This window comes from Podarcis pityusensis (assembly GCF_964106645.2).
Source record: "Podarcis pityusensis genome assembly, chromosome: 16".
Lineage (NCBI taxonomy): Eukaryota > Metazoa > Chordata > Lepidosauria > Squamata > Lacertidae > Podarcis > Podarcis pityusensis.
Genome location: NC_138041.1, coordinates 4,568,899 through 4,594,873, shown reverse-complemented (window position 1 = coordinate 4,594,873; position 25,975 = coordinate 4,568,899). Strand labels below are relative to the sequence as shown.

General features: G+C 49.8%; 2 protein-coding genes across 3 annotated transcripts in view; one reads left to right on the top strand and one right to left on the bottom strand.

The window, feature by feature from the left end:
• ZNF687 (zinc finger protein 687) overlaps window positions 1-12,269 on the bottom strand; it is a 35,950-nt gene extending 23,681 nt beyond the window's left edge. Inside the window, exon 1 of one of the 2 annotated variants that reach the window (XM_080984508.1) lies at window positions 11,675-12,269. In XM_080984508.1, the coding sequence (XP_080840634.1) occupies window positions 11,675-11,903 (229 nt within the window). In that variant the 5' untranslated portion in view covers window positions 11,904-12,269. Of the gene's footprint in view, window positions 1-1,547; window positions 1,654-11,674 lie in introns of those variants that run through there. The other variant, XM_080984509.1, reaches the window with a different exon arrangement.
• A 592-nt stretch (window positions 12,270-12,861) lies between these two features.
• On the top strand, window positions 12,862-23,448 carry LOC308465050 (uncharacterized protein). The gene is made up of 7 exons (XM_080984863.1): window positions 12,862-12,879; window positions 16,916-17,292; window positions 17,758-17,907; window positions 19,044-19,166; window positions 19,900-20,010; window positions 21,914-22,031; window positions 23,164-23,448. The coding sequence occupies exons 2-7, from the start codon at window positions 17,086-17,088 to the stop codon at window positions 23,196-23,198; spliced, it is 744 nt and encodes a 247-aa protein (XP_080840989.1). The 5' UTR covers window positions 12,862-12,879; window positions 16,916-17,085; the 3' UTR covers window positions 23,199-23,448.
• Window positions 23,449-25,975: the final 2,527 nt, after the last annotated feature.

Here is a 25,975-nt window from a genome sequence, read left to right as displayed (position 1 = left end):
AAGAAAACATAAAATTGTGTCCCCACCAACAACACACAACTCAGTACAGCTAAAGGCCATGCATCCTGCAACGTCAGAAAAGTATGGTATAGAAATTTAATTTTTAAAAAATCTATGGCCTTTTTAATTAGGGAGGGGGTGTATTGTTTTCGTTTGTTTCTGTGTTATGTATTTTTGTGTTTTTCTACTGTAAACCGCCCTGTGATCCTAGGATGAAGGGCGGTATAGAAAATGAATTAATAAATTAAATAAAGTAACATGGTACAGGTCCCTAGACTATGCCACGTTGAGGACGCCAGGTAAAGAGCCAATGGTTCTTCGCAAACCCTTTGTGAAAAGTGAGCATGTCAGTACAAGGTGTGGGTCTAAAAAGAGAAATTTAAACTTGGGCGAACATTTGTTCTCTACCACCCTAGTTCTCTGATGATATAGTCCTGGGGAGAGGCCTGGACCTTATCATTGCCCCCTAAATATCCATCTCTAAGCATCTAGCTTGTGGGTTATCAGTCTTACCTTCCCAAAAGCACTGAACACACCTTAAGCGCCAGACAGTGCTCCTTTTCAAAATGGCACCTTTTAAAAAAAGAAGAATTAACTCTGAATTTGGGGGCGTGAGCAGGCCTATCAGCAGGCAGTATAGCAAAATGGAGCCCCCATGTTTAGTAACAGTGTACAGTGGACGCCCGGGTTGCGATCAGTGCGGGAAACAAGTTCGCAACCCATAGCGCCCCGTCTGCACATGCGCAGGTTGGCGCTTCTGCGCATACGCCAAAACCTGGAAGTAACCCGTTCCAGTACTTCCAGGTTCAGCATGGTGCGCAACCCGAAATCACGCAACCCAAAGCGTCTGTAACCCAAGGTATGACTGTACCTCAAAAAACCAGATTCTAGAAAGAAGCAGAGGACGGCCTGCCTGCCTGCCTGAAGCCACACCTATGGGTTTTTTAAGTGTAGAGGAGTGGTCCCTGGCTGTGCATCCACCACACATTTATAGGTCACTTGAAGCACACGGCTTCGCCCAAAGAAGCCTGGGAACTGTAGTTTGCAAAGGGTGCCAGGAACTGTAGATCTGCAAGGGATTAACTTCCGCTCCCAGAACTGGGGATGGGGGGGGTGGGGGCAGAGTGGGGGCGGGGAATGTGCTTTCTGTGTGCTTTGAATGCACTGCAGTCGCTGTTTCAAACAGGATGCCGGCTGGAAGGAGGTCTCTATTTAGGTCTAGTTTCCAATGCACACTCAGGTTTCAGAAGCACACGGACACAACACCGCGTCAGGCAACGTTAAGCACGGAAAACTTCTCGCTGCAATAGGGGGGGAAAGCAAGAAGGGCCCTAAGGAGTATGTGGGGCAGATACTCCTCCGCCCCACAGGAGGCTGGTGGGGGAGAGTAATGGGAAGATCTGCTTGGCGTTCCCCACCCTGCGAAGCTCCCAAGGAGCACCTGGGAATTGGCGGTGGGGAGGGGGAAGAGAGAAAGGGCGTGTTTGGTGGTTCCTCTCTGGTCAAGTGGCAGAGCAGGAGGAACCTGTTAAAAAGGCAGCACTAACCTTACGGAGGTTTTCCTGGAGCAGTGGGGCGGAGGAGCCGAGGGAGAAAAGGAATCAAGCAGGAACGGAGAGGGGGGGAAAGCGGGCGGACGTGGGCCTCCGGTTTCTGGCGACCGACGGGCAGGGGAGCCTGCGGCTGCTTCTCAGCGCAAGGGGGCAGGCCGCTGGGTTCCCAGCGTGAGCTCATGAGGTCAGGGCTCGACAGGGACAGCTGCGATGGGAGGGATGCCGGCGGGGGGGCGAGATCGAGCAAAACAAGCACCAAATTCCCATGGGAGCTGAGCGAGGGAGCAGGCGCCAGGCCTACCTTTGCCACGGCACATTCTCCTCCTCTGCCAGCCGCGCTCTGCAACTTAGCAGGTAGGGCTCACGCCATGCGGCCAGGCCGGAAGCCGAGAAATTTGGCATAGATTTAGCTACCTTTGCAGAGGGAGGGAGGAAAAAGCCTTGCAGGTCTGCACAATTCACTGAGGAAGTGGGGGGGGGGGCAGCAATCACAACCGCCGCCCTCAAGACCCTGGTCAGCAACTAGTGTTAACAGAAGAGCCTGGCTGCAGGATGAGGCCAAAGGGGGCCCTTTCTAGCACAGCACCCTGTTTTCACAGCGGCCAAATGCCCTGAGGAACCTAAGATAGACTGCCCTTGGACCTGGAGGTTCTACACAAATAGCCTTGTTGGATCGGGCCAGAGGGCCCATCTAGGCCGGCATCTGCTGCAGCAGGAAGCCCGCAAGGACCCGAGTGCAAATCTCCTCTCCTGTGATTTGCAGCAAGAGTCATTCAGCAGCATTTGGTGGTTTTGCCCACCAGGACTAGGCCTCCAAGAAAACGAAGTGTTTTAGGCCAAGGCCCACTGCCACACCCGGTTTTGCCTCTGGGGCTGTGTGGAGGGGCACACGGCAGCAACACTCAGGAGAGGTGTGTTTGGGGGACCTGAGCCAGTGGCAGTCAGCTGCAGACCCTCTGAACCAAAATAAAGGCAGGTTTAGGATAGGTTGCCCAAACACAGCGGAGGAAAATGAGGCAGCCTGGTCAAAACTTCCTTTGGGAAAGGTGAAATACGCGCATTCCAGCCTAGCATTCGCATAGTCATAGATTACATCGGATTCGAAACCTGCGGGACCAGAGATTCTTAGAAGGCTGGAGTAAATATATGAATTATTTGAAAAGTAATTGTGATGAACAGATTACGCTAGTAGGTTTGCAAGGTGGGCTATTCTAAATATTGCAAGAAAGACTATGAGAAGAACTATTAGTTAACGATAATTAAGAGTAATAGAGAAATTAAGATATGCAGAATAAGTGATAAAGAACGGGAAATCATCGGAGGTGTTGACGGAAGTCTAAAACATTGTATTCGATGAAAGTTATGTTATTTGACTGTTGGAACTGATATGTTAAAAAACCAATAAAAATGTATATATATATAAAGATTACATCACCTCGCCCCCCCAAAAAATAATAATTCAGTGAGCCCCCTTGTGAGGAATGGGGGGTGGGAAAGACGAATCGGGGCTGCCCTGCCTTTCAAGGCTGGTGTAACATTAATAGTTTTGAACACAGTTGTACAAAACTAGGACACTTGTACACAAAGTCTGACTACATGCCCCCCCCCCCAAAAAAACCTTAAAGAGTAAGTTAGTAATCTGCCTCAGGCAACGCCCAAGAAATTCAGGTCACTCTCCTTCAGCTTAACCTACCTACAGGGTTGTTGTGAAAATAATATTCATAGCTGGACTGGATCTTTAGATTCTGACAATTCCCGGATGGTGGTATGCGAGTCTGTGCACACACAACGGTAACTTTTGTATTTGTACTACTGGCAAGCTAGTTGTCCCCCATCTTATATTTGTGCAGCTGTTATTTCTGTCTAAGTGCAGGGCCTAACATTTGTCACTACAGTCATACCTCAGGTTACAGACGCTTCAGGTTGCGTTTCTTCGGGTTACAGACGCGCTGAAACCCGGAAGTATCGGAATGGGTTACTTCTGGGTTTCGGCAGCTGTGCATGTGCAGAAGCGCCAAATCGCAACCCGTGCTTGCGCAGACGTGGTGCTGCGGGTTGCGAATGTGCCTCCCGCACGGATCACGTTCGCAACCCGAGCGTCCACTGTACTGAAATTCATTTTGCTAGTTTTAGCCTACTTCTCCAATCTATGAAAGTAATTTTGAATCCAGATTCTGTCTTCTGCAACATAAGCTACCCATCCCAGTTTGGAGTCACCTGCAAACTAGATGAACATCCACTCAATTCCTTTGCCCAAGTCATTTATAAAGACATCATTGAACACCAACAGGCCCAGGACAGAACACTGTGGCACCCCACTCATCATTTTTTTCCAGGATGATGGGGAACCATTTGTGAGCACTCTTTGGGTTCAGTCAGCCAGCTACAAATCCACCTAACAGTTACCTCATCCAGCCCACATTTTTCTAGCTATATTATGGCAGACTTCATAAAAAGCCTTACTGAAATCAAGATATACTATGTCCACAGCATCCCCCTGATCCACCAAGCTTGTAACTCTATCAAAAAAACAAAGAAATGAGTTTGGGCTGCTGCTGCTTCTTTGCATTGTTTATTTTATTTTAACCAGATTGGGCATTGCTTTCTTTTCAGGTGAAGACAGAGTCAAAGAAGGCATTGGGCAGTTCTGCCTTCTCTCTGCCATCCAGTAGCATTTTTCTGTCTTTTCCATGCAGAGGACCTACCGCTTGCTTGTTCCTCTTGCTTCTAACATAGCCAAAGAAACCTTTTATTCTCATTATTTTTAACCTACCTTGGAAGCCTGAGCTCAGAGCACCTGTTCCAAACTATCTGGTGCATTACTGCAAAAGGGAATGAAAGCAGCCATCTTCTCTTTTAACAAGGGCTGGTGGCTTTTATCCCAGTTTCAAAACCCCTTTACAGTTCCTTCAATATCTCCAGAAAGCACCTCTAGTCCAGGCACTGAAAGCAGACTAATGTCTCTTCAAACCTCGCTGTTATCATTCAGCAAATTAAAAAGCCAGGCTAATTCATCATTAAACAGCCGGAGGGGGCCTGATTCCCACTGCAGAACTTAATCTATTTTTTAAAAATATGTTTATCCTGCAATTAGTACAAGATCACACAGCTGTGATCGATCCTAGGTGTCATGGACTTTGAAGAAGCACGAACTCAGGACGTAAGGGTGAGACGAGCTGAGACAAAGGCACATTTGGCAAACCCTCACTGTGATCAACTCCAGCCCGGAAACCTATGTCCTCACTGTGGAAGGACGTGTGGATCCAGAATTAGCCTCCACAGTCACTTATGGACACACGGCTAAAACTGTGTTCATGTAAGACAATCTGACTCGATCACGAGTGATCGCCACAACTACCCTGTGAGGTAGGTTGGGCTGAGAGTTAATGACTGGTCCAAGGCTACACACAGTGAGTTTTGTGGCCGAGTGGGGATTTGAACCCTGGACTCTCCCAGTTCCCTAGTCTCTAGCCATTACGCCACACACTGGGCCTCTATGTTAGGGGAGAAAACTCCCATCAGCCCCAGGCAGCAGGGGGCTGGTGGGAGTTGTAGTTCAAGACATCTGAAGGGCGCCAGGGCTAGCTAATTCTTCCAGTTGCCTTGGAAGGCTGAGCAATCCTGTAATCCAGGACTACAACTCCCATCATCCCTGAGCCCTGGTCTTGCTAGCTAGGGGTGATGGGAGTTGTAGTTCAACAACATCTGGGGACCCACAGGTTGAGAAAGGCTGCAATCATTCACAGTGACCTTTTCATGCACACACGAATACATGCACTATTTGGATGTTCTGAGCACACTGCAAAATCAGAACAAGTTCAGATTAATAGCAAGCAACTGACACAGGTTATTGTCCCAACAACAATAAACCAAGGAAATCAAAGTAATGTTAAGAGTGTGTGCACACATGTGGTGTGTGTGTATGTGTGTGAGAGAGAAAATCACTCAGAGAAACAAACCACCTCCCTTTTCAGAAGCTACCTTGGGGTGGGGGTTAATGCAGAAAAGAACCCACCAGGCCCAGCCATTTGAGATTCCAGCAGGATATCTAAAGACCTATCAAGGAAAATCAGCATCTAAAAAATCAGGGGCTGTGAAAGGAAAGGGGTATTCTTCCAAGCCATCGCCTCCGATAGCCGGACCTCCTCTTAAAGATTTTAGGTTTAAATACAGGCATTGTTGGGTTAAATGCGGGACAACTACCCACCCAAAAGGAAGCATTGTCATCACAAATTAGCTTTCATTCTTCTCCTGAATGAAAGGGGGGGGGGCTTACGCTAATGCAGAGAATGCAATATATATCCAGAAGGCAGCTTCTAATAAGGCTTCCTTTCGGCCTTTTGAGTTTGTTGGGGAAAGGGAAGGCTTTGTGTGGCCTACCCTCCACTGCTTGTTGCTTCCCATCCCACCTGCTAGGAACAGCTGCACAGCATGGGCCCCAACTCCCGTGGGGCACATGTGCGCAGTGGGGCTCTGGTGCTGAGCATGGAGGTTATGTAGCAGCTGGCCCAAGGCACAGGAGAATGGCAGACCACGGTGAATCCCCAGAGACTCCAATTTCCTCCCTCCTTCACCCCCTATATGAGGCCAATAAAAATCCCCCCTTGCTCATTCTGACTGTAAGCTCCTTATGGACAGAGACCTAATGCCCTTTTGTCGTTGCTGTTGCTGCAGTTGTTTGCACTCAAGTTACACGTATGCAGGACGCGGGTTAAACCACAGAGCCTAGGGCTTGCCGATCAGAAGGTCGGTGGTTCGAACCCCCGCGACGGGGTGCGCTCCCATTGCTCGGTCCCAGCTCCTGCCAACCTAGCAGTTCGACAGCACGTCAAAGTGCAAGTAGATAAATAGGTACCGCTCCAGCGGGAAGGTAAACGGCATTTCCGTGCGCTGCTCTGGTTCGCCAGAAGCGGCTTAGTCATGCTGGCCACATGACCCGGAAGCTGTACGCCGGCTCCCTCGGCCAGTAAAGCAAGATGAGTGCTGCAACCCCAGAGTCGGCCACGACTGGACCTAATGGTCAGGGGTCCCTTTACCTTTACCTACATGTGTGCAATAAAACCACACAGGCAGCTGCCTTAGACCACGTCAGACCATTGGTCCATCTAGCTCAGTGGTGTCTACACTGACTGGCACCAGCTCTTGAGGGTTTCAGGCAGGAAGTCTCTCCCCAGCCCTCCTTGGAAATGCCTTCGGGGACTGAAACGTCTGCAAGGAAAGGCCAACAATGCTCCATCACTGTGCTACAGTCCTTCCCCAAAGATTCCAGTAAGCTTCCAGTCCTCGTGATTCTGAACAAAGGACTGGTTTAAACAGGGACACATGAAGCTGCCTTTTACTGAGTCAGACCTAGCCCAGTATAGTCTACACTGACTGGCAGTGCATCCCCAGGATTTCAAACAGGGAGTCTCTTCCAGCCCAGCCTGGAGACGCCTTTGGGGACTGAGCCTGAGTCCTTCTGCAATCCAAGCAGGTACACTACCACCAAGCTTACTCCAGAGGGAAGGGTAAACGTGCCAACGATGGAAATAGATTTCTCTCTCTCTCTCTCTTTTAAAGGATTTAAACACACAACCAACACGGATCGCCCGGCCCGGGAGGCAGCGATGGACGGACGAGCCCAGCTTTTTTCATCTCAGCTCGCAAAGCAAGACGCAACACGCCAGGCGAGGCTTGGGGAATGGACAAAAAACAACAAACAAGGCCTGGGACGGAGGCCTGGCAAGGAGGCCGCTGTGGCAACCTCAGCCCTGGCTGCAAAAAGGGGCAGAGTCAGAGGCGGGGAAAGCCATTCTGCAAGAGCTTTGCAGCGCACAGGGATCGGCTGGAAAGAGCTACAAAACCTGTTAGGAGTTCATCCTGTCTTCTTAGTCTCTCCCTTGGCATTTTGGGAGTAGAGAGGAGTATTCGGAGGGGAGGAGGCTGTTTTAAAGATCACTGCAACTCAGGAGACAACCTGGGGTGCCCATTTCTGCTCCTGGGCATTTGAGGCCAAATTCCTGAGATGAAGGCCTCAGCTCAGGTAAAATGTCCCACGTTCAAGCCCTGGCATTGTTGGGCAAGATCCATACCAGAAACCCTAGAAAGGCACTGCCAGCCAGTGTAGGCAGCATGAGCTAGAAGGACTAAAGGTCTGCTTCTGCAGTAAGGCAACTTCCTACAGTACAATTGAAAGCCAGCCATTCATTCACAACCCTGAGGACTAGAATCTTACTTCATCTTCAGGAGAAGCCTTGTGGGAGAGCGACCACCTTGCATGTAGAATAGGAGTTCAATCCCAGTGGCATCTCCAGGCAGGACTTCCTTCACCCTGGAGATACTGGTTGATGGGGCTAATGGGATTTGGGAGTCCCAACAACATCCAGTGGAGGGGCACAAAAGCAGTCCCCCCCCCCCGGTACAGAAGGCAGTCAAGGTGGGCAGAAGGGCACACTTGGAGATTATTCAGATCAGTGATCTTCAACCGTGGTCCCCAGATGTTGTTGGGACTACCATCCCCATCATCCCTGACTATGCGGCAAAGACATGATGGGAGTTGTAGTCCGACAAGGTAGACGGACCCTGATTTAGACAATGGTTTATTATTCATTTCGACAAATTATATCCTGCTTGAATACAGTCATCTCCAGGAAGCTCATGGCAATGAAGCCAAAACAAGTTAAAACTATAAAAACCAGACTTTGATTAAAAAGCCTGCCACAATTTTTAAAAGTCTTATGTTAGTGCCGGAGGTTCACCGGGTAGAGGAGGGCCTGTCTAAAGGGAGTTCCACAAAATCACTGCGCTGAATGCATGGCTCCTGAATGCAAGTAATGGGGACCACAAACAGTGACTCCCCTCAGATATTGATCAAAGGGATCAGGAGGTCCTAATATGATGCTGTTGGGGCAAGCAGACCCCCACCCCCTATTTCCAACCACCAAACCCCACACCTCTAAGGGAGATGGAAGAGGCAGCTGAGATCAGACAGCTCCCAAATCAACACAACACAGTCTTGCACTCTGCTGCCCAGGGCTCAAAATCTGTATCCTGGTGGTTCAATCTAGACCCCACCTTTTCCATTCCCTCCTTTGCCCCTGCACCCCCAACCTGAACCGTTTTAATATTTCAGATTAAAAACCCGTCTGCTGTGGCCTTCAGCTGAAGTCTGGCACGCGATTAAATTCCAGTTGTCTTTAAGAGACTTAAGCCTCGACCATCTGCTAACTTCCACGGAGACACCCAAGTGGGGAAGGAAAGGAAGGCCAGGAAAAGAGCATTTTTAAAGAGAGAATACAGAAGAAAAAAAAATTGGCAGGCTTGGTATTGCGTTTCAAGGGTCTCAACATTAGCATAGTGGGCAGACAGACAAGGGAACCTGTGAAGCTTTAAAAATCCATGTTATCTGGCTAGCATCTGCTCTCAGGGCCAACGCAACAAACAAGGCCAGGATACAAAACAAGGAGAAGATGCTGATGGAAAGTCACATAGCAAAAATTCCCTGAAAGCAGAAAGTTAGCATCTCAAGGAGCCTTGCTTTCTTCCTGACATGCTATCTTTTGGGTTCTTGGTTCCCAGCCCCCTCCACCCTGCCATTTTCATTGCTGTTGGGTTTGCATTTCAATTCCTGAATGTCAGCACCCATGCTCCGATCAGGAATGCCGGTTCGCAGAAATTACCGGCACCCATTTAAAGCATACGCGAACCCGCTGGGAATTTGGGACACAGAATTAATGGTGTCCAACGCAACTCAAAAACATTGATGGCCAAATTGGCATCAATTTCAGAGACCTAGTGGGAAGTTTGAGAAGATATCCAGTCCACCAGATGTTGCTGAAATGGCCAGACTACTAGCTGTTGGGATTTGGGGGAAACTGACAACACCTGGAGCGCCACGGGTCCCCCAGACCCTGACATAGCGCAAAACCACAATTTAGGGAAGATTTTCCTGTATTTCCCCCAGGATTTATTTTCAGTTTGGAAGGGAGGGGGAGGGTTCTGCGTACTCAACAGCCTGTAAACACAAACTATCCGCAAAGAGGCAAACAACAACAACCCGATATTTATTTACACGAGGAGTTGATTTATTTTTCAGGTTTTAGGTATCAATTGGCTGGTGGCGAGATACACAATTAAATAAGGGGTGATGGCAAACCTCTTGAGATTTCTTCTCTTCTACCTCCACAAAATCCTGGGAGAAGGAACTCTCACCCCCTCAAAAAAACAAAAAACACCCCATCACAACTGTTGTGTATCTTGGGAGGAAATGTTTGACTTTCACCCAACCCCCAATCTTGAGAGAATGAAGTTGTTCACTCCTCTCAATAAACTATATGTTTTATATATATTTGTGTGTGGTAATATTAAAATTTTCCTGTGATTTTTTTTGGGGGGGGGCAGAGAAGAGAAGGGATCTGGAAGTTGCTCTCCACCCCCTTTTACTCTCCCAGGGTTGTTTTTTTCTACTTTTGCTGTGGAGGGAAGGGTTGAAGAGAAGGAATAAAACAGTTTAACTTATTTAAAGGAGTTAAAATCTGGCATTCCTCTCTCAAGTCTACTCTGCTCCCCTAAAATGTTTATTTATCCTGGGACCTTCTGCATGCAAAGCGTGTGGTCTATCACTAACCTATGCACCCGCCCCCCAATTTCTTTAATACATACAGGGAGAGAGAAAACCCAGGTCCCCCCTCCATATTCCTTTACTACGCCTTCGAATCAGGACTGAGCTGCATCCTTCTCCCTATTTTGCCCCCCGCAACCCCCATTTCATTTTTATGTTGAGATACTCTATATCAGTGGTGTCCAAACTTTTTTCAAAGAGGGCCAGATTTGATGAAGTGAAGGGCCGTGAGGGCCGGCCAAAGTTGTTGAGCTTTTTTTAGTGTTGAAGTTGTTGAGATTTTACCCCAGGAAATAAACTGTCACAGGGGCCAGATTAAACCGACTGGTGGACATGCCTGCTCTATATGCATTTTTTTTGGGGGGGGGGGGAAGAAGCAGCATCCCTCCCCAAAACCTCATATTGTCCCTGCCTTCTTAAAGGAGGATTGAGATGGACTCCCTTCTCCCCCTGATTCTTTAGATTTCACCTCGCCAGTGTGACGGGGAGCACCAATCTCCCCACGCTGCTCTCAATATCATTTTCATGCACAGCCCCACCATCTCATTTAGAGATCTCTCCCACCCCCCAGGTTTTTCAGGAGGGAGCACCCCATCTTCCTTTCCTCTCAAAGCAGAACTCAGATGCCCCCATCTCCTCCAGTCTGAGCCCCTCCCCACTCCTTGCAGTTCCAGGTTTCTGTTGAAATACATGGATTTTTGGAATTGGGGTGGGGTGGGGGAACAGCACCCATCTTCCTCCTCCCCTCCCCAAAATCCGCTTGACCTCTCAAAGCAAAATTGAAACGGACCCTTCCACCCCAAGTTTGTTTTCGTGAGTAGCAAACAGAAGAAAACACCACCCTCCTCCCCACTTCCTCATCTTCCAAAACAGGACCGAAGTGGACCAGCCCCACTCCATTTTGAGGTCTCCTATCCCCCCCAGGATCTATTTGCACCGAGATGCACTGAAGGAGGCGAACCACCATGTTATTCTGTCTTCTGTCCTCCCCAGAGGGCTTTGTTGGGGGGTCGCGCCTTCCCACATTTTAAGTCTTCAGCCCCCCCCCCAAATCCATCCCACATTGGGGTGTTGCTCTTCTCCTCTATATTTTGCAGGAGGGAGGAGGAGGAACCCCCCTCCACACACCCAATTTCCTACCCCCTCAAAGCAGGACTGAAATGCCCCCCCAAATACCAGAACCCCCCAGTTTATTTCAGCTAATATCCACTGAGGGATGAAAAGCACCAGCCTGTCCTGTATCTCCCCCCACTTGCAACCCCCAGAGAAGCAACCTTGGTGGGGGGGACCCCTTGCCCCCCACCCCCAGATTTTGAGGACCCCCCCATCCATTTATGCTGAGATACTCCTCCTTCCCCTCCTCCCCATTACTCCTCCACGACAACCCTCAATGCAGAAGCCCCCCCATTTTGAGGTGCCCCCCATAAATCTCCCTCCGCGCCCCCACCCCTTTCATCGAGGCCTGGTGGGCGGGGCCTGGCGAGGCCCCACCCCCTTAAAGGGGAAGGCCTTTCGGGCCTACCTGCTCGGCTCCGGCTCCCTGGAGCGGCCCGGCGTCGTGTCCGTCTCGGAGAGGGGCAGCTCGCCCAGCGGCTCCTCAGGCTCCCCGCCAGGCCCCTCTCCCGACTGCGGGGCGGCCTCCGCCTCCTCGGCCGCTTCCTGCTTCTCCGCTCCGGCCCGGCCCCGAGTCCCCTCATTGGCGAGGCCGCTTGCCGCTCTGAGGATGACCTCCCGGCTGCCTGGCGCTCCATTGGGCGAACGGGACGTCGGTCAAGGAAGGCTCCCGGTCTCCCCGCCCGCCATTGGGCGAAAGAGGCTATCAGTCAAAGGCGACGTTCCGCCTTCGCCGAACTCGTTCCTCGTCGGAGGCGTTCCGCTCGCTGGGCAGCCCTACTGGCTGCGCGGCCTGCCGCTCAAGTGGCTCGCGCCCTCCTCATCCGCTCTCTACTTGGGGCTTTGCCAAGCCGAGCCAGGAGCAGAGATGTAGCCAGCTGGGGGAGCCTCCCGCCGGCCAACGTCTATTGGCTAAGACATCTATCATTCTCCGAGATATCCAACTAACTATTGGCTAGGGCAGCTTGCCACTCAGCTGGGCGCCAAACAAGCCTTTCTATTGGCTGCGAGCCCTCAGGAAGGCTGGGCTTTAATTTCATTCGCTGGACACCTGGGGGAATACAGAAACGGCAGCAGGTGCCCATTTGCTGAGGCGGCGCGTCTCAGACAAGAACCTCCTATTAGTATTCAGCAGGGGAGATGGGCGGGGCTTGCAGGGGGAGGGAACTAGCGCCTCACGCTCCACCATTCTAATTGGCTGTCCTTCGTGCCTCTTAAAACGAACAAACCAACCACCAGCGCTTAGGCTTATTGGGGGAAATCCGTGTCATTCAAATGAGTTGCCCCCTCCTGAGGGTTCTCACCTCATTTCCCTATTGGTAGGCTACTTCGTGGAAGGCGGGCCGTATTCTTGCCATTCAAAATAATAACTGAGCCCTTTAAGAGCCGCACGCGTGAAGGAACGCCGAAGATCTGAGTGGCGATTGGCCAAAGCAAACGTCCGTCCAAACACTCCTCGCGGGCGGGAGAACGAAGGGAAAGCCACCGTGCCGCAAGGAATTCTGGGATAGTGGCCTTTAAATGGAGTCGCGCAAAGGAGTCTGGGGGGGAGGGGAAAGTGGCCAAAAGGTCTGTGAGCAAAGCATTCTGGGGGAGTGGCGCAAGGGATTCTGGGTAATAATGGACAATTTGAACACAGGACCTAACAAATTGATTTTTTTAACATCTGGATCAAACCTTCCAGCTTTGGTCTTGCAGCTTCACAACTGCAAGCTCCATTGAGGACATTAATATTAATTAATGTTTTACAACTTAATTTTTTAATTGTTTTTAATAATGTTTCGGGTGGCGCTGTGGGTTAAACCACAGAGCCTAGGACTTGCCGATCGGAAGGTCGGTGGTTCGAATCCCCACGATGGAATGAGCTCCCGTTGCTCGGTCCCTGCTCCTGCCAACCTAGCAGTTCGAAAGCACATCAAAGTGCAAGTAGATAAATAGATGCCACTCCGGCGGGAAGGTAAACGGTGCTTCCGTGCGCTGCTCTGGTTCGCCAGAAGCGGCTTAGTCATGCTGGCCACATGACCCAGAAGCTGTACGCCGGCCCCTTGGCCAATAAAGCAAGTTGAGCGCCGCAACCCCAGAGTTGGCCATGGCTGGACCTAATGGTCAGGGGTCCCTTTACCTTTACCTTTAACAAGTTTGGTAGGGACACCTGCAGCCTGGAATGTGTTGCTGAGTTATAACTCCCAGGGGTCAACATGGCCAGCCCCCGGTGGGAGTTGTAGCGCAGCAACAATGGAAGCGCCTAGGGTCCTTGCCTGTTGTCTTTGTCCATGGAGTTTTCTTGGCAGGGATACTGGAGTGGCTTGCCGGTTCCTGCTCCAGGTGGATCACGTTTGGTCAAAACTCCACTATGACCTGTCCATCTTGGGTGGCCCTGCACGGCATAGCTCATAGCTTCTCTGAGTTATTCAAGCCCCTTCGCCACAGCAAGGCAGTGATCCATGAAAAAAAGCAGAGACATCACCTTGCCAACAAAGGTCTGTATAGTGAAAGCTATGGTTTTCCCAGTAGTAATGTATGGAAGTGAGAGCTGGACCAGAAAGAAGGCTGATCACCGAAGAATTGTTGCTTTTGAATTATAGTGTTGGAGGAGACTCTTGAGAGTCCCATGGACTGCAAGAAGATCAAACCTCTCCATTCTAAAGGAAATCAGCCCTGAGTGCTCACTGGAAGGACAGATCCTGAAGCTGAGGCTCCAAGACTTTGGCCACCTCATGAGAAGAGAAAACTCCCTGGAAAAGACCCTGATGTTGGGAAAGATGGAGGGCACAAGGAGAAGGGGACGATGGAGGACGAGATGGTGGGACAGTGTTCTCGAAGCTACCAGCATGAGTTTGACCAAACTGCGGGAGGCAGTGGAAGACAGGAGGGCCTGGCGTGCTCTGGTCGAGGGGGGTCACGAAGAGGCGGACACGACTGAACAACTAAACAGCAACAACTACAGGGTCCTTGCCTAGGGAACTTTCCAAAGAGGAATATGACAGGAAGAGCCTCTGACTGGGTATGCTTTGTACATTTAAAGCACCCTCCCCAAAAACCCTGGGAATGGTAGTTGACAGAGCTACAATACTCAGCAAAATTCTAGTCCTCATGGTTCTGTGGTAAACAAAATCTGCCCTTATTCCCTTATGGGGGACACTAAGAACCCTTATAGAGTCCTTTGTAGGTTCTCCATCGCTAGGAGAAAATAACAGAGGCCAACCAAAGAATATTGAGAAGCAAAGCAGCTAGTAAGCCTGATCTTTATTGATCTGTTGCAACAGGGTGCTCCCCTCACACGCAGGAGAAAGGACCCAGAACCAAGGTGTGACTGCCCTTATATAGACATTTTAAATTCCCTGCCCTGGAGCTCAAGACCACCCCTCCATACATCATACATACATCACCGAAGGGGTGTAACCCAAGACCACCCCCCCCAAACATCATACATACATCACAGAAAAGGTGGTCTACAACAGAAATTTGAATGTTGTTTTTCCTGTCAGGTTATCTGATCATGCCTTATCTGATTGCCTTTCTTAGTAGTCTGGCCATTTCTTTGAGATGGTGATTTCCCACTTCCTGAGACAATGGGAAGGTTCCCTCACCCCCTCCCTCCTTGCAGAGAAAACATTTGGTCAGTTTGGGAGTCAAAATGGTTTCAGGGCGGTCTTCCTGTGCTGCTCCAGACATGTGGTCCACATATCTATGTATGTGCTTGGTTGGTACATTTGTGAACATTTATTATATATAAAAGACCTTAAATTTTTTATTTCAGTTCTGATATAGGAAGCTTCTGAGTCAGACCACTAGTGGTCCGTGTACCTCGATTCGGCTCAAGACAGCGACCAACAAGTTAAAGCATTCAGCGTCCTCAAGGCCTCCCCGTCGCCTTTCCTCCGAGCCTGGGAGTCATTGTCCTTTGTCCTCCCACCTTGCCAAGGGGAGCCAAGTGATTTTCATCTCCCGCCGTCCACTTCTCCATCGCTGCCCTGTCGCTGCGACTGGGGTGCACCAGCTTGTAAACAATCTTGCTTTTATGTGCCTCCGAAATCAGTCTCTTTCCACCCCACCGCCCTCCCCGAGAGCCAAGGCCTTTCGCTTGGATGTTTTCCGAGCCGATCGAGTGATGCGGCGGTTTCTCCCGAAAACAGGGCCTCGTCTGTGCCTCGGTCCGCTCCGTTTTCAACAGCGAGGTTATCGGGGGAGCCTCGGCCTCTCTTTCAAAAGGGCCTTTTCTTCCCGGCATGTCAGGTGGTGGAACCTGAGAGAGTCGGCCGCAAGCCAGAAAGCTTTTGGCTGGAGGAACGAAGTCTCCTTTCCTCGGTCACCCCCACTTCTGCCGCCCCTCAGAGGGCTCCTGGAATAAAGGGTTGACTATCCTTTAAAGTGTAGATCAGAACATCCGCAAAACACGAGGTTGCCATCTTTTATTGAACGACAGTGGGGGGGACAGACAAAGGGAAATTTAGCAGGAGGTCAGATCCTGCTGAATGTAAGGATTGGGGGGGGGGGAGAGGCTTCACCAGATGAATATCGGCCTGTTACACAGCAGCCACGCTGGGGAGGAAGCTGCAGTAGCTGCAATTCCACCTGCCGCTTTATTGAAGATAATTTCTTTTTTAAAAAAAGCACAACAATCTGTGCTCTTGAAGTAAGAAGCAAAGAATTGTAGCGTTGGAAGGGGCCCCCAAGAGGTCATCCAGCCCAACCCCCTGCAATGCCTCTTGCTTGCCTGGATGAGGGATGGAGGGGTGTGTGTATGTGTGTACTCAAACAGAGGAAACATATAGACAGACTGCCTTAAGCTGAGTCAGACCATTGGGGTCCATCTAGTTCAAGATTGTCCTCACTGGCTGGCAGCAGCTTTCCAGGGTTTGGGACAAGGGGGTTGTTCAAGCCCCAACTCGAGACGTCAGAGATCAAACCAGGGATGTTCTGCATGCAAAGCAAGTGATCTGCCACAGAGGTATACAGCCGTCCCCTTCAAAATAGGCTTAAGATTCTCGTCCTCACGGTTAAAGGTCGGTTTGCAGTATTGCACTCTACACTTGTAGGGATGCGGGTGGCGCTGTGGGTTAAACCACAGACCCTAGGGCTCGCCGATCAGAAGCTCGGCGGTTCAAATCCCCGTGACGGGGTGAGCTCCCGTTGCTCGGTCCCTGCTCCTGCCCACCTAGCAGTTCGAAAGCACGTCAAAGTACAAGTAGATAAATAGGTACCACTCCGGCGGGAAGGTAAACGGCGTTTCCGTGCGCTGCTCTGGTTCGCCAGAAGCGGCTTAGTCATGCTGGGCACATGACCCAGAAGCTGTACGCCAGCTCCCTCAGCCAGTAAAGCAAGATGAGCGCCGCAACCCCAGAGTCGGTCACGACTGGACCTAATGGTCAGGGGTCTCTTTACCTTTACCTTTACTTTACACTAGAGTCCAAGCAAGGAATGAAAAAAGAAGCGTGTCTACCAGGGCATGAGCAAAGTGCACCCACTTTCTCACTAGGGGATTGGGTATCCCAGACATAAAATACGATGAAGGTTCATGTCAAATGCTTGTCCTACTCAGAACGCACCCATTGAAATTAAGGGAAGTTGCAGGGGTTGGTCTAGATGTCCCTCGGGGTTCCCCTCTAGCTCTAGAATTCTGTGACTAACTTAGATCCATTGATTTCAGGGCGTCTCCTCCCGCTTTGCCTGGATGCAACCCTCAGCCTACAAGCCGAAACAGAACTAGCCCTATGGAAAAGGCCTTTGCACCTTGCTGGGCAGCAGGTATTTGGGGGCAGAAGGTGGGGAGAGGCGGCAAAAAATTATTCAGTGCCCCCACGAGAGCTTGGAGCTGGGATGTGCACAGAAGGGGCTATTGTTTGGCAGGGCTGTGTGCCAGGCAGCCGAGACTTTATAAGAGCTTCCCGCTGGCATCTCACACGCCTACAAAGAAGCCAAAGTCTGGATCCGTTCAGCCCTCCCGTTGGGGAAGAGAAAATGGTGAGCGAGGACAAGAACCCCGAATCGTGGCCGGCAGGGCTGCACCTCAAGAGTCCACCCTACGTAAGTAGTTCACTTTAGAAGTGGGGGGGGGGGGGGAGAGGCCACCTCATTTTTTAAACCCCCATTGGGTCTCCCGTTCCTTTAACTGCTGCTCAACAGGCAGGAATCCATCAGGGAAAGCTCTTTCCAGCCTTGTGTGGTTGCCGTACGCAGTGGTGGGGAGAGAAGCTGCGCCGGTGGGATTTCTGCCTGCTCCCCTGCTAGGGGGTGGGGGTTGAAACGCCCTGTGTGGGAATGCCTACGGTTATCGACCTGCCAATTTTTTGTTATCTTTGGGGCTCAGTTCTCCAGCGTGACAAGAGCACCCTTAAGCATGTGCAGAGTGCAAATGCGGAAACAGGCTGAGATTTTAGAAAAGGGATTTCAGGTGCTGCTAGATGCCATCACCCCCTCTTTCTTTCTTTCTTTCTTTCTTTCTTTCTCTCTCTCTCTCTCTCCTCACCCCCTTCCCCAATTTTTGTTCAGACTCTCCACTCCAGCCTTGAGCTGGCAGAGCCTCCCGTCGCCTCGAACCGCAAACTGGTGATTCTGATGGTGGGCGCTGTCTCAGCCCTCAGCATCAGCATCGTGGGGGTCCTGCTGGCCACCTACCTCGGGCGGGCGGACTGCATCCAGGTACGATACGATAATCTTTATTGTCATTGTCCCATACAGAACAACAAAATTGAAAAAATGTGCATCAGACATTCAAAAACCAACAAGCCTGCTATCCCAGCCTGGTTAACCCCCTAAAAATACCCCATAATTAAATACAATACAGTGGTACCTCAGGTTACAGACGCTTCAGGTTACAGACTCCACTAACCCAGAAATAGTACTCGGGTCAAGAACAGAAATCGCACAGCGGCAGCACGGCGGCAGCAGGAGGCCCCATTAGCTAAAGTGGTGCTTCAGGTTAAGAACAGTTTCAGGTTAAGAACAGACCTCCAGAACTACCGTATTTTTCACTCTATAAGGCGCACCAGACCACAAGACGCACCTAGTTTTTGGAGGAGGAAAACGAAAAAAAATATTCTGAATCTCAGAAGCCAGAACAGCAAGAGGGATCGCTGCGCAGTGAAAGCAGCAATCCCTCTTGCTGTTCTGGCTTCTGGGATAGCTGCGCAGCCTGCATTCGCTCCATAAGACGCACACACATTTCCCCTTACTTTTTAGGGGGGGAAAGTGAGTCTTATAGAGCAAAAAATACAGTAATTAAGTTCGTAACCAGAGGTACCACTGTAGACTACCTTACACTGCATTTAAAACCAAAATTGCCTTTGGATTGAAACTGTTTCTCAGACGGCTAGTCCTAGTCTTTATAACCCTGTACCTTCTTCCAGAAGGCAGAAGCTGAAAGAGATAATTTCCGGGGTGCGCACTATCCTGCGCTGTCTCTGCAGCTTTCTTATGGTACCTGGAAGCATAGATTTGATCCAAGGTGGGAAGAGTGCACCCAATTATTCTCACCGCAGTCTTTACAACGCTGGACAGCGTTGTTTTTCCCCTGACCGTGCAGCTCCCAAACCACACGCACAGACCATAAGTTAATACATTCTCAACAGTACAGTGGTAGAATGCCATCAACAGGTCCTTTGAGAGATTATTACGGAGGACAGGCGATGATGGAGACAGCGCCTGCCTTCTGCCCGGTGGATTGAATCCAGCACGTTCTGCCTTCCGCCACTGCAGAAGTCTTGGGCGGCCAGATCCTGCACCTTTGGCCAGGGCTGCCGCATTTCAATCTTTCCCCCCGCTTCCTTTCTCGGCAGAGAGACGCCTTCAGCTTCCTCCCTCCCCAAGTCAACGTCCAAAACGAAGCGTCTCTCTTGCTGGCGCTCAGCGAACTGGGCGAACAAGGCGTGGCTCCAGGGATCACCTGCGACTTGAGAAACGTGAGTCACAGAATCGGCAGTAGGGCCAGAATTCGTGTCACAAGAGGCGATGGGGACAGTGTTGCTGTTTTTCCCTCCCAATGGGGTCTCCTTAAGTTGTCCAGTAGTGCCTTAGTGGTCACTGAACTGCACTAAGGTGGATTTAAGAACATAGGAAGCTGCTTTGATTCAGACCAGTGGTGGACCTATCTACAGCGACTGACAGCAGCTGCCCAGGGCTTCAGGTAGGGAGGTTTTCCTGGAGATACTGGCGATTGGACCGGGAACCTTTTGCATGCCAAGCAGAGATGCCAGCTCTTTCACTGAGCTACTGCCATTCCCCTAAGTGTGTGTTTGTGTGTGTGTGTGTGTGTGTGTGTGTGTGTGAGAGAGAGAGAGAGAGAGAGAGAGAGAGAGAGAGAAAGTATTGTCTGGGCAAGCGACTTTACAAGGTCTCTCTAGTTTAAAGGTATCCAAAGTGCATTAGAGTTAATTAAACCACACTGAGGTTCTCTTAAGAGCATGGGAGTGTCTCTTTTATTTATTTGAAATGTATAGCCTACGTTAATGTAACACAATTAAAAAGAGAGAGCTGAGAATACGAATAACCTTTGCAAAATGGATCGGAGATAGCCAGCTGAACTACCCGAGTGCCGTAAAATCAGACCTGGGGACAGGAGGGAGTGTGGGATTCGGGGTTTGGGGGCCTCCTCTACAAGATGCTACCTCTCTGCTCCCTCTCTCCCCCCCCCAGCACTTGATGGTGTACCATGGCCAGCCAGAAGGGTGTGTGGCCCGAAAGATGGAGGTGTCCGAACCGCTACCCTCCTGCCAGGAACTGGAGGCGTACTTCCAAGCTGTCTTGGTGAGGATCAGCAGGTGTCCTGTGGGTGGTTTTAGGCACATGGGGAGTGTGGCTTGGAGTTACAGCCCTTGCCTTGAAAGCAAAGCAAGACCCTAGTCCTCAATGTTTTGAGGACAGGGCTGATTTGAACAGGAACAGAGGGAGCTGCCTTATAGCAAAGGTCCATCTTGGGAAACTGAACCTGGGACCGTCTGTTTTCGAAGCATCAGCTCGCCGCTGAGCTGCGGCCCTTTCCTTAAAAGTAATTCTAAGATTCCGGTCCTCATGGTTCTGAAAGAAACGCTGACATATAATTAAATGCAGCATCTCAAAACAAAACAATCATGGGTTGTCCCCCTGCCTTTGAACTGTTCTTTTAGACATAATTAATGCAAACATGATCAGTAGTGGTTTATTATTTTATACATAAATGCATTTTTTACTTTATACATTTTTATCCATGTCCAAACTTGTTTAATAATAATTCAGTAATAGCTGATCTCTGGTTTTATGTATACGATTTTAACTGTACAGTTTTATGTGTTACTGCTGGAAACTGCTCTGATTCCCCCCCCCCCCCAATGAATACCAGTATACAACTGGTATTGTATATAAACCAACAAATGATACCAGCCGACTGAAATTCATATGGTTAAAAGCGATTTAACAGCACAAACCCTGTGCATGTTTGCTCTGAAGTAAGCCCCACTTATTCAAAGGTTTTTACCCTCAGGTAAATAGGCCTAGCTGGGGTTGCAGGCTTAGAGCTGTTTCATCCGACAACAGGCTGCAGTTTAACTAATATAGCTGCCAACTAAGAGAGTCAGAAAAAGGGGGCAACTCATCCTTCAAGGTGTATTTTGGGTTGGGGTTGGGGGTCCGAAGAGTCTTGCTTCCAGCTTCAAAACTTGTGGACTGGGGTCTACTTCTTCAGATGCATGAAGTATCATCTTGAGTTGCAAATATAACACCCACAGGCGCTCAGAGGGCTAGTTGTGGCTGTGAAGTCAGAAAGAAGTTTGCAGCAAGTTTAAGGACAAGTATACCTAACCGAGTTACATAGCTAGGTTGGAGCAGCTAAACCAAAACGGTCAAAAAACACTAAAGTCAATAAGCAGGAAGTTCCAGAGATTGGTGCTAAAGGACTGAGAGTGTGTGTGAATACAGCAGCAGCAAGGATTCTGTGTGTACAGAAATGGAAGGAGGAGAGAAAACACACCCAGAGGAAGAATGGTTGGTGAAAATCTTGGAATACGCAGAGATGGCAAAATTGACGGCACTGATAAAAGATACAAATGTAGAATGTTTTAAAGAAGACTGATGGGACGCAGGTGGCGCTGTGGGTTAAACCACAGAGCCTAGGACTTGCCGATCAGAAGGTCGGCAGTTCGAATCCCCGCGACAGGATGAGCTCCCGTTGCTCGGTCCCTGCTCCTGCCAACCTAGCAGTTCAAAAGCACATCAAAGTGCAAGTAGATAAATAGGTACCGCTCCGGCGGGAAGGTAATGGTGTTTCTGTGCGCTGCTCTGGTTCGCCAGAAGCGGCTTAGTCCTGCTGGCCACATGACCCGGAAGCTGTACGCCGGCCCCTCTGCCAATAAAGCAAGATGAGCGCCGCAACCCCAGAGTCATTCGCGACTGGACCTAATGGTCAGGGGTCCCTTTACCTTTTTAAAGAAGACTGAAAACCATTTCAAGTTTTTATAAAAAGTTACCGTACTTCCCGTATGTGAAGACCACAGCTGGGATTGAAGTGTAAGAAAACAGCAGAATGTATTAGGAAACACATTAGAAATTCGACAAGATGGAACCTTAAAATGCAATTGTATGTAACTTGAGTTATATCGAGAGCATGAAGCGAAAACACTTTATGTAGCAGTTGTCAAACCTGCTTTTGCCGGCTCTGTTTCTTGCCCTGTTGCAGAAAAATGCCACGCTGGGGATCACCTCGGAGGTGCAGATTGTGGGGACCGCATCGCTGGGCAGCCTCACCACCCTGCTGTGTAGCAACAAGCCCACCTACCTGGTCAACAGTTTTGCACGTAAGTAGGGTCGAAAGGGTGGGACGCGGGTGGCGCTGTGGGTTAAACCACAGAGCCTAGGACTTGCCGATCTGAAGGTCAGCGGTTCGAATCCCTGTGATTGGGTGAGCTCCCGTTGCTCCCTGCTCCTGCCAACCTAGCAGTTCGAAAGCATGTCAAAGTGCAAGTAGATCAATAGGTACCGCTCCGGCGGGAAGGTAAACGGCGTTTCTGTGTGCTGCTCTGGTTCGCCAGAAGTGGCTTAGTCATGCTGGCCACATGACCTGGAAGCTGTACGCCGGCTCCCTCGGCCAATAAAGCGAGATGAGCGCTGCAACCCCAGAGTCGGTCACGACTGGACCTAATGGTCAGGGGTCCCTTTACCTTTACCTAGGGTGGAAAGCTGCCGCTGGAGTGGACTGTACAGACCGTACCTCTGTCAGAGGGGTGGGGGGAAGACAGAGAGAGGTTTGGATATCTGATTTAGGAGGGGGAAGCAAGATTTGAACTATAAGTTCCAGCAGCAGCAGCAACCCTGGCCATGGGGCCAATGCTTGCTAGGGCTGATGGGAGTTGTAGTTCGGCAACAGCTGGAAGGACGAAGGTTCCCCCACACAGCGGTTCTCAACCTGTGGGTCCCAGATGTTGTTGGACTACAACTCCCATCATCCCTGAGCTCTGGCCTTGCTAGCTAGGGGTGATGGGAGTTGTAGTTCAACAACATCTGGGGACCCACAGGTTGACAAAGGCTGGTAGATACCCAGATCTCTCTCTCTCAATACAAATCCGACCGATGTAGAGTTTGTAAAATGCCAAATTTTGGATACTGCCAAAAGTTTCTCTAGTCCAAGGCGGGCTAATCCCTGGTTTGGGGAGCCGGTTTGCACATTTTGAATTTGGATCAAGATTTATTTTTTAAAAAATGATTAAAGTAGGTGCAGGATTGCACACAAAAGCCTTTGGGTGAAAGGCAGAATGGCATCAAAGGCGCCCTTTGGCTGGAAAAGGGAGACCTTACATCACAAGAGCTCTTTGGCAGAACGGGGACTTAGCATCGCGCACAAACACAACAGGGGCTGCATTTCCTGATAGACAGGACTTGTTGAGCCCACCTCTTCTTTAAAAATATTTTATTTCCCCCATTTCTTTGCAGCTTCTCCAAGGCACACCATGAGCAGACTTGCTTAAAACAAGTCGGGAAGTTGTGCAGACCAGCAATCAACGTCTCCTCTTGCCTCCTCCCTGCAAAACCCCAAGACAAAGGACCTCGGCTGAACCTGTCACTATTGATTTCCCCCATATAGGAAAGTATGTGGGGAGGTGGCCGAGACCGGGTTTCACTGCAGCTCAAGTTTGTATGTGATTTCCCCCCTCCCTGCAACTCCTTGTCATAACCAAATCATTAGCAATAACAAGAAGAATGATAAAAAACCTGAAAGGGTGTTTGTGTGTCCGTTTCACGCTAGAGTGTTTTGAAAAGGCGAACTCTGGGAGCAGCGTTGGGACAATGCAGACACAATTCTGCACTGGCAGACCGCGATATTAAATTTCCTGAGAATCTGAGCAAAATGCAACACAAGATAGCTCAGCCTCCCTTATTGAGTGTGGCATGTGCCCTCTGGTGGGAGAAAGGGTCATTGCATCACACAGAAATCTACCCTCTTTTGTTCCCATCGCCCAGCCAGGCAGCCCCTTTGCTGGATAGCTTTATTGCAAATATTAAATATCTTCCTGCACTTGCCAATTTGTGGCCCTCTGCCCGGCCATTTGCATGATATTTGCATAAACCTCTTGTACTCTGCATCGCTGCTAATTTGCTGCTTGACAGCCAAGGATCCCCAAGTTGGCTGCTTTCGGTCCTTCCTGCAGAATCACAGCTGCCTCACCAGAACATCTGGGCTCATCAGCTAAGGGGGGCTTGCAGGAACAGCAGTACCCATTGGCTATGAAAATGCTGAAGTTTTCTGCACTTAGCCAGCTGCAGAAAACTTGCCTGGCCTCCAGCAAAATTAAAACAAGCTTACTTTTTAAAATCCATTTAGGCTATTTATATACCGCTTCATCACAACTCGTCTCAAAGCTCTGATTTCATAGAAACAGAGAACTGAAGAGTTGGGGGTCATTTGGTCCATCGTCCAGTAATGAAGGGAGGAGCATCCATCACCTTCTGAGTCGGTTCCACTGTTGCCAACAGCTCTTGCTGTTAGAAAATTCTCTCTGATGTTTAGCCAGAATCTCATTTCTTGTCATTTGAATCCATTGCCTTAACACCTTCCCTCTGGATCCAAGCATTAAATGTACTTTTCCCTCTCTCACAAACCAGGGTTCCTGGCTTACACTAAAGGTTCCAGGACATGTATATCTAAAAAGTTTATGCAAATGTCTCCTGAGGCTAAGTTTCTGGGGTACTTAAGTTCCCTGGAGCACTGACTTATCCTGGTTAGTTTTTGGAGTGCTCTAGGAAGTTTCGACCAAATTTTTTGCTAAAAGTTTCTCTCACTGCACAAACCAGGAATGTGGACTTGCGCTCTGCTCAGTTTCAAAACAAGGCAACTTCAGACATGGGTTATGAGGCTGGCTTGTTTAACTAACCACTCAGATGTGAACCACGATTCCTGCCAGGGCCCTGTGCAACAGAATAAGTCGGCTTTCTATGAAAAGGAAGCTGATCTTAGGTTCTGCTTGCCTTCTGGCTTCGCAGGACCTTGAACCCTTGGCTTTGCCCATGCTCAGCTAGAATGTGGCATCCTTGCTTTGGCAGCTGGTACCTGTGGGGTCAAAGGAAGCTGCCCATCTCCTTAAAATAAGATTCTAGTTAAATAGGAATGAAAGCAGCTAACATTTGGGGCTCAACACTTTTTTAAAAAAGGGGGGGGGGAGAGGTATTTTCCTTGGAGAGTGACTCAGTCATTTAAAAGCACCAGACGGCAAAATTCAATTTTTCAGACCGCATGATATAAATTTGATACTGGCTGCTGGGAAGTATTTGTTGGGAAGGAGTTTATGAACCCATCCATGGCTATGGTAGACATTCAACCATAAGGACTAATAGGCCTCAGCTCCCATCAAGTCATGTAATCCAAATCCATCCAAACTGATGGTCAATCTCCACTTTTTGTAACGAGGTTCGTAGTTGAATGGTCTAGAATTGTAAGCCTTCAGGTAAAGGGACCCCTGACCATTAGGTCCAGTCGTGACCGACTCTGGGGTTATGGCTCTCATCTCACTTTACCGGCCGAGGGAGGGGGCGTACAGTGCACGGAAACGCCATTTACCTTCCCGCCTGAGCGGTACCTATTTATCTACTTGCACTCTGAGGTGCTTTCGAACTGCTAGGTTGGCAGCAGCAGGGACCAAGCAACGGGAGCTCACCCAATCACAGGGATTCGAACCGCCGACCTTCTGATCGGCAAGCCCTAGGCTCAGTGGTTTAACCCACAGCGCCACCCGCGTCCCAAGCCTTCAGGGACTGACCTATTCTCCATGTAAGTAAGACAGTCTGGAAGCCTCTTTGACTGAAGAGAGTGGTGCAAATAAATACACACAAAATCTGCAAGCCCCGTGAAAAACTCCACAACTCGACCACGTCTTTATATAAATCTATCACACAGAATACACTCGGGATGCTGCCTGTGGTTCGAATCACCTCGCCTCAAAAATGATACTGTAGAGCTCTTAAAGGTCCAGAAAGGGGCCACTGGAATGATCTAGGGGAGTGGAGTGACCCCCCCCCCATGAGGAAGGTTTGTGGCCTTTGAAAGAAAGGGCAGGGCAGAGGATACGCAACAGATTCAAAGTGTGGCAAAAGCGGAGAGAAGCCTTTCTCTCTCACAGTGCTAGCTGTCAAACCGAGTCAAAAGGCAGACGATTCAGGATGCGCAAAAGGAGGTCCTTCGAACACCTGATGGGTCGCAGCTTTGGGGAAAGGGTGTTCCAACCCATAATAAGCCCACCTGCTTCCTAGT

Bases quoted from the DNA above. Each gene is read 5' to 3' on its own strand.
- LOC308465050 (XM_080984863.1), top strand. From the start codon at position 17,086: ATGTGCACAGAAGGGGCTATTGTTTGGCAGGGCTGTGTGCCAGGCAGC. The intron at 17,293-17,757 runs GTAAGTAGTTCA...ATTTTTGTTCAG, and splicing joins ACCTCAAGAGTCCACCCTAC to ACTCTCCACTCCAGCCTTGA. The intron at 17,908-19,043 runs GTACGATACGAT...CTTTCTCGGCAG, and splicing joins GGCGGGCGGACTGCATCCAG to AGAGACGCCTTCAGCTTCCT.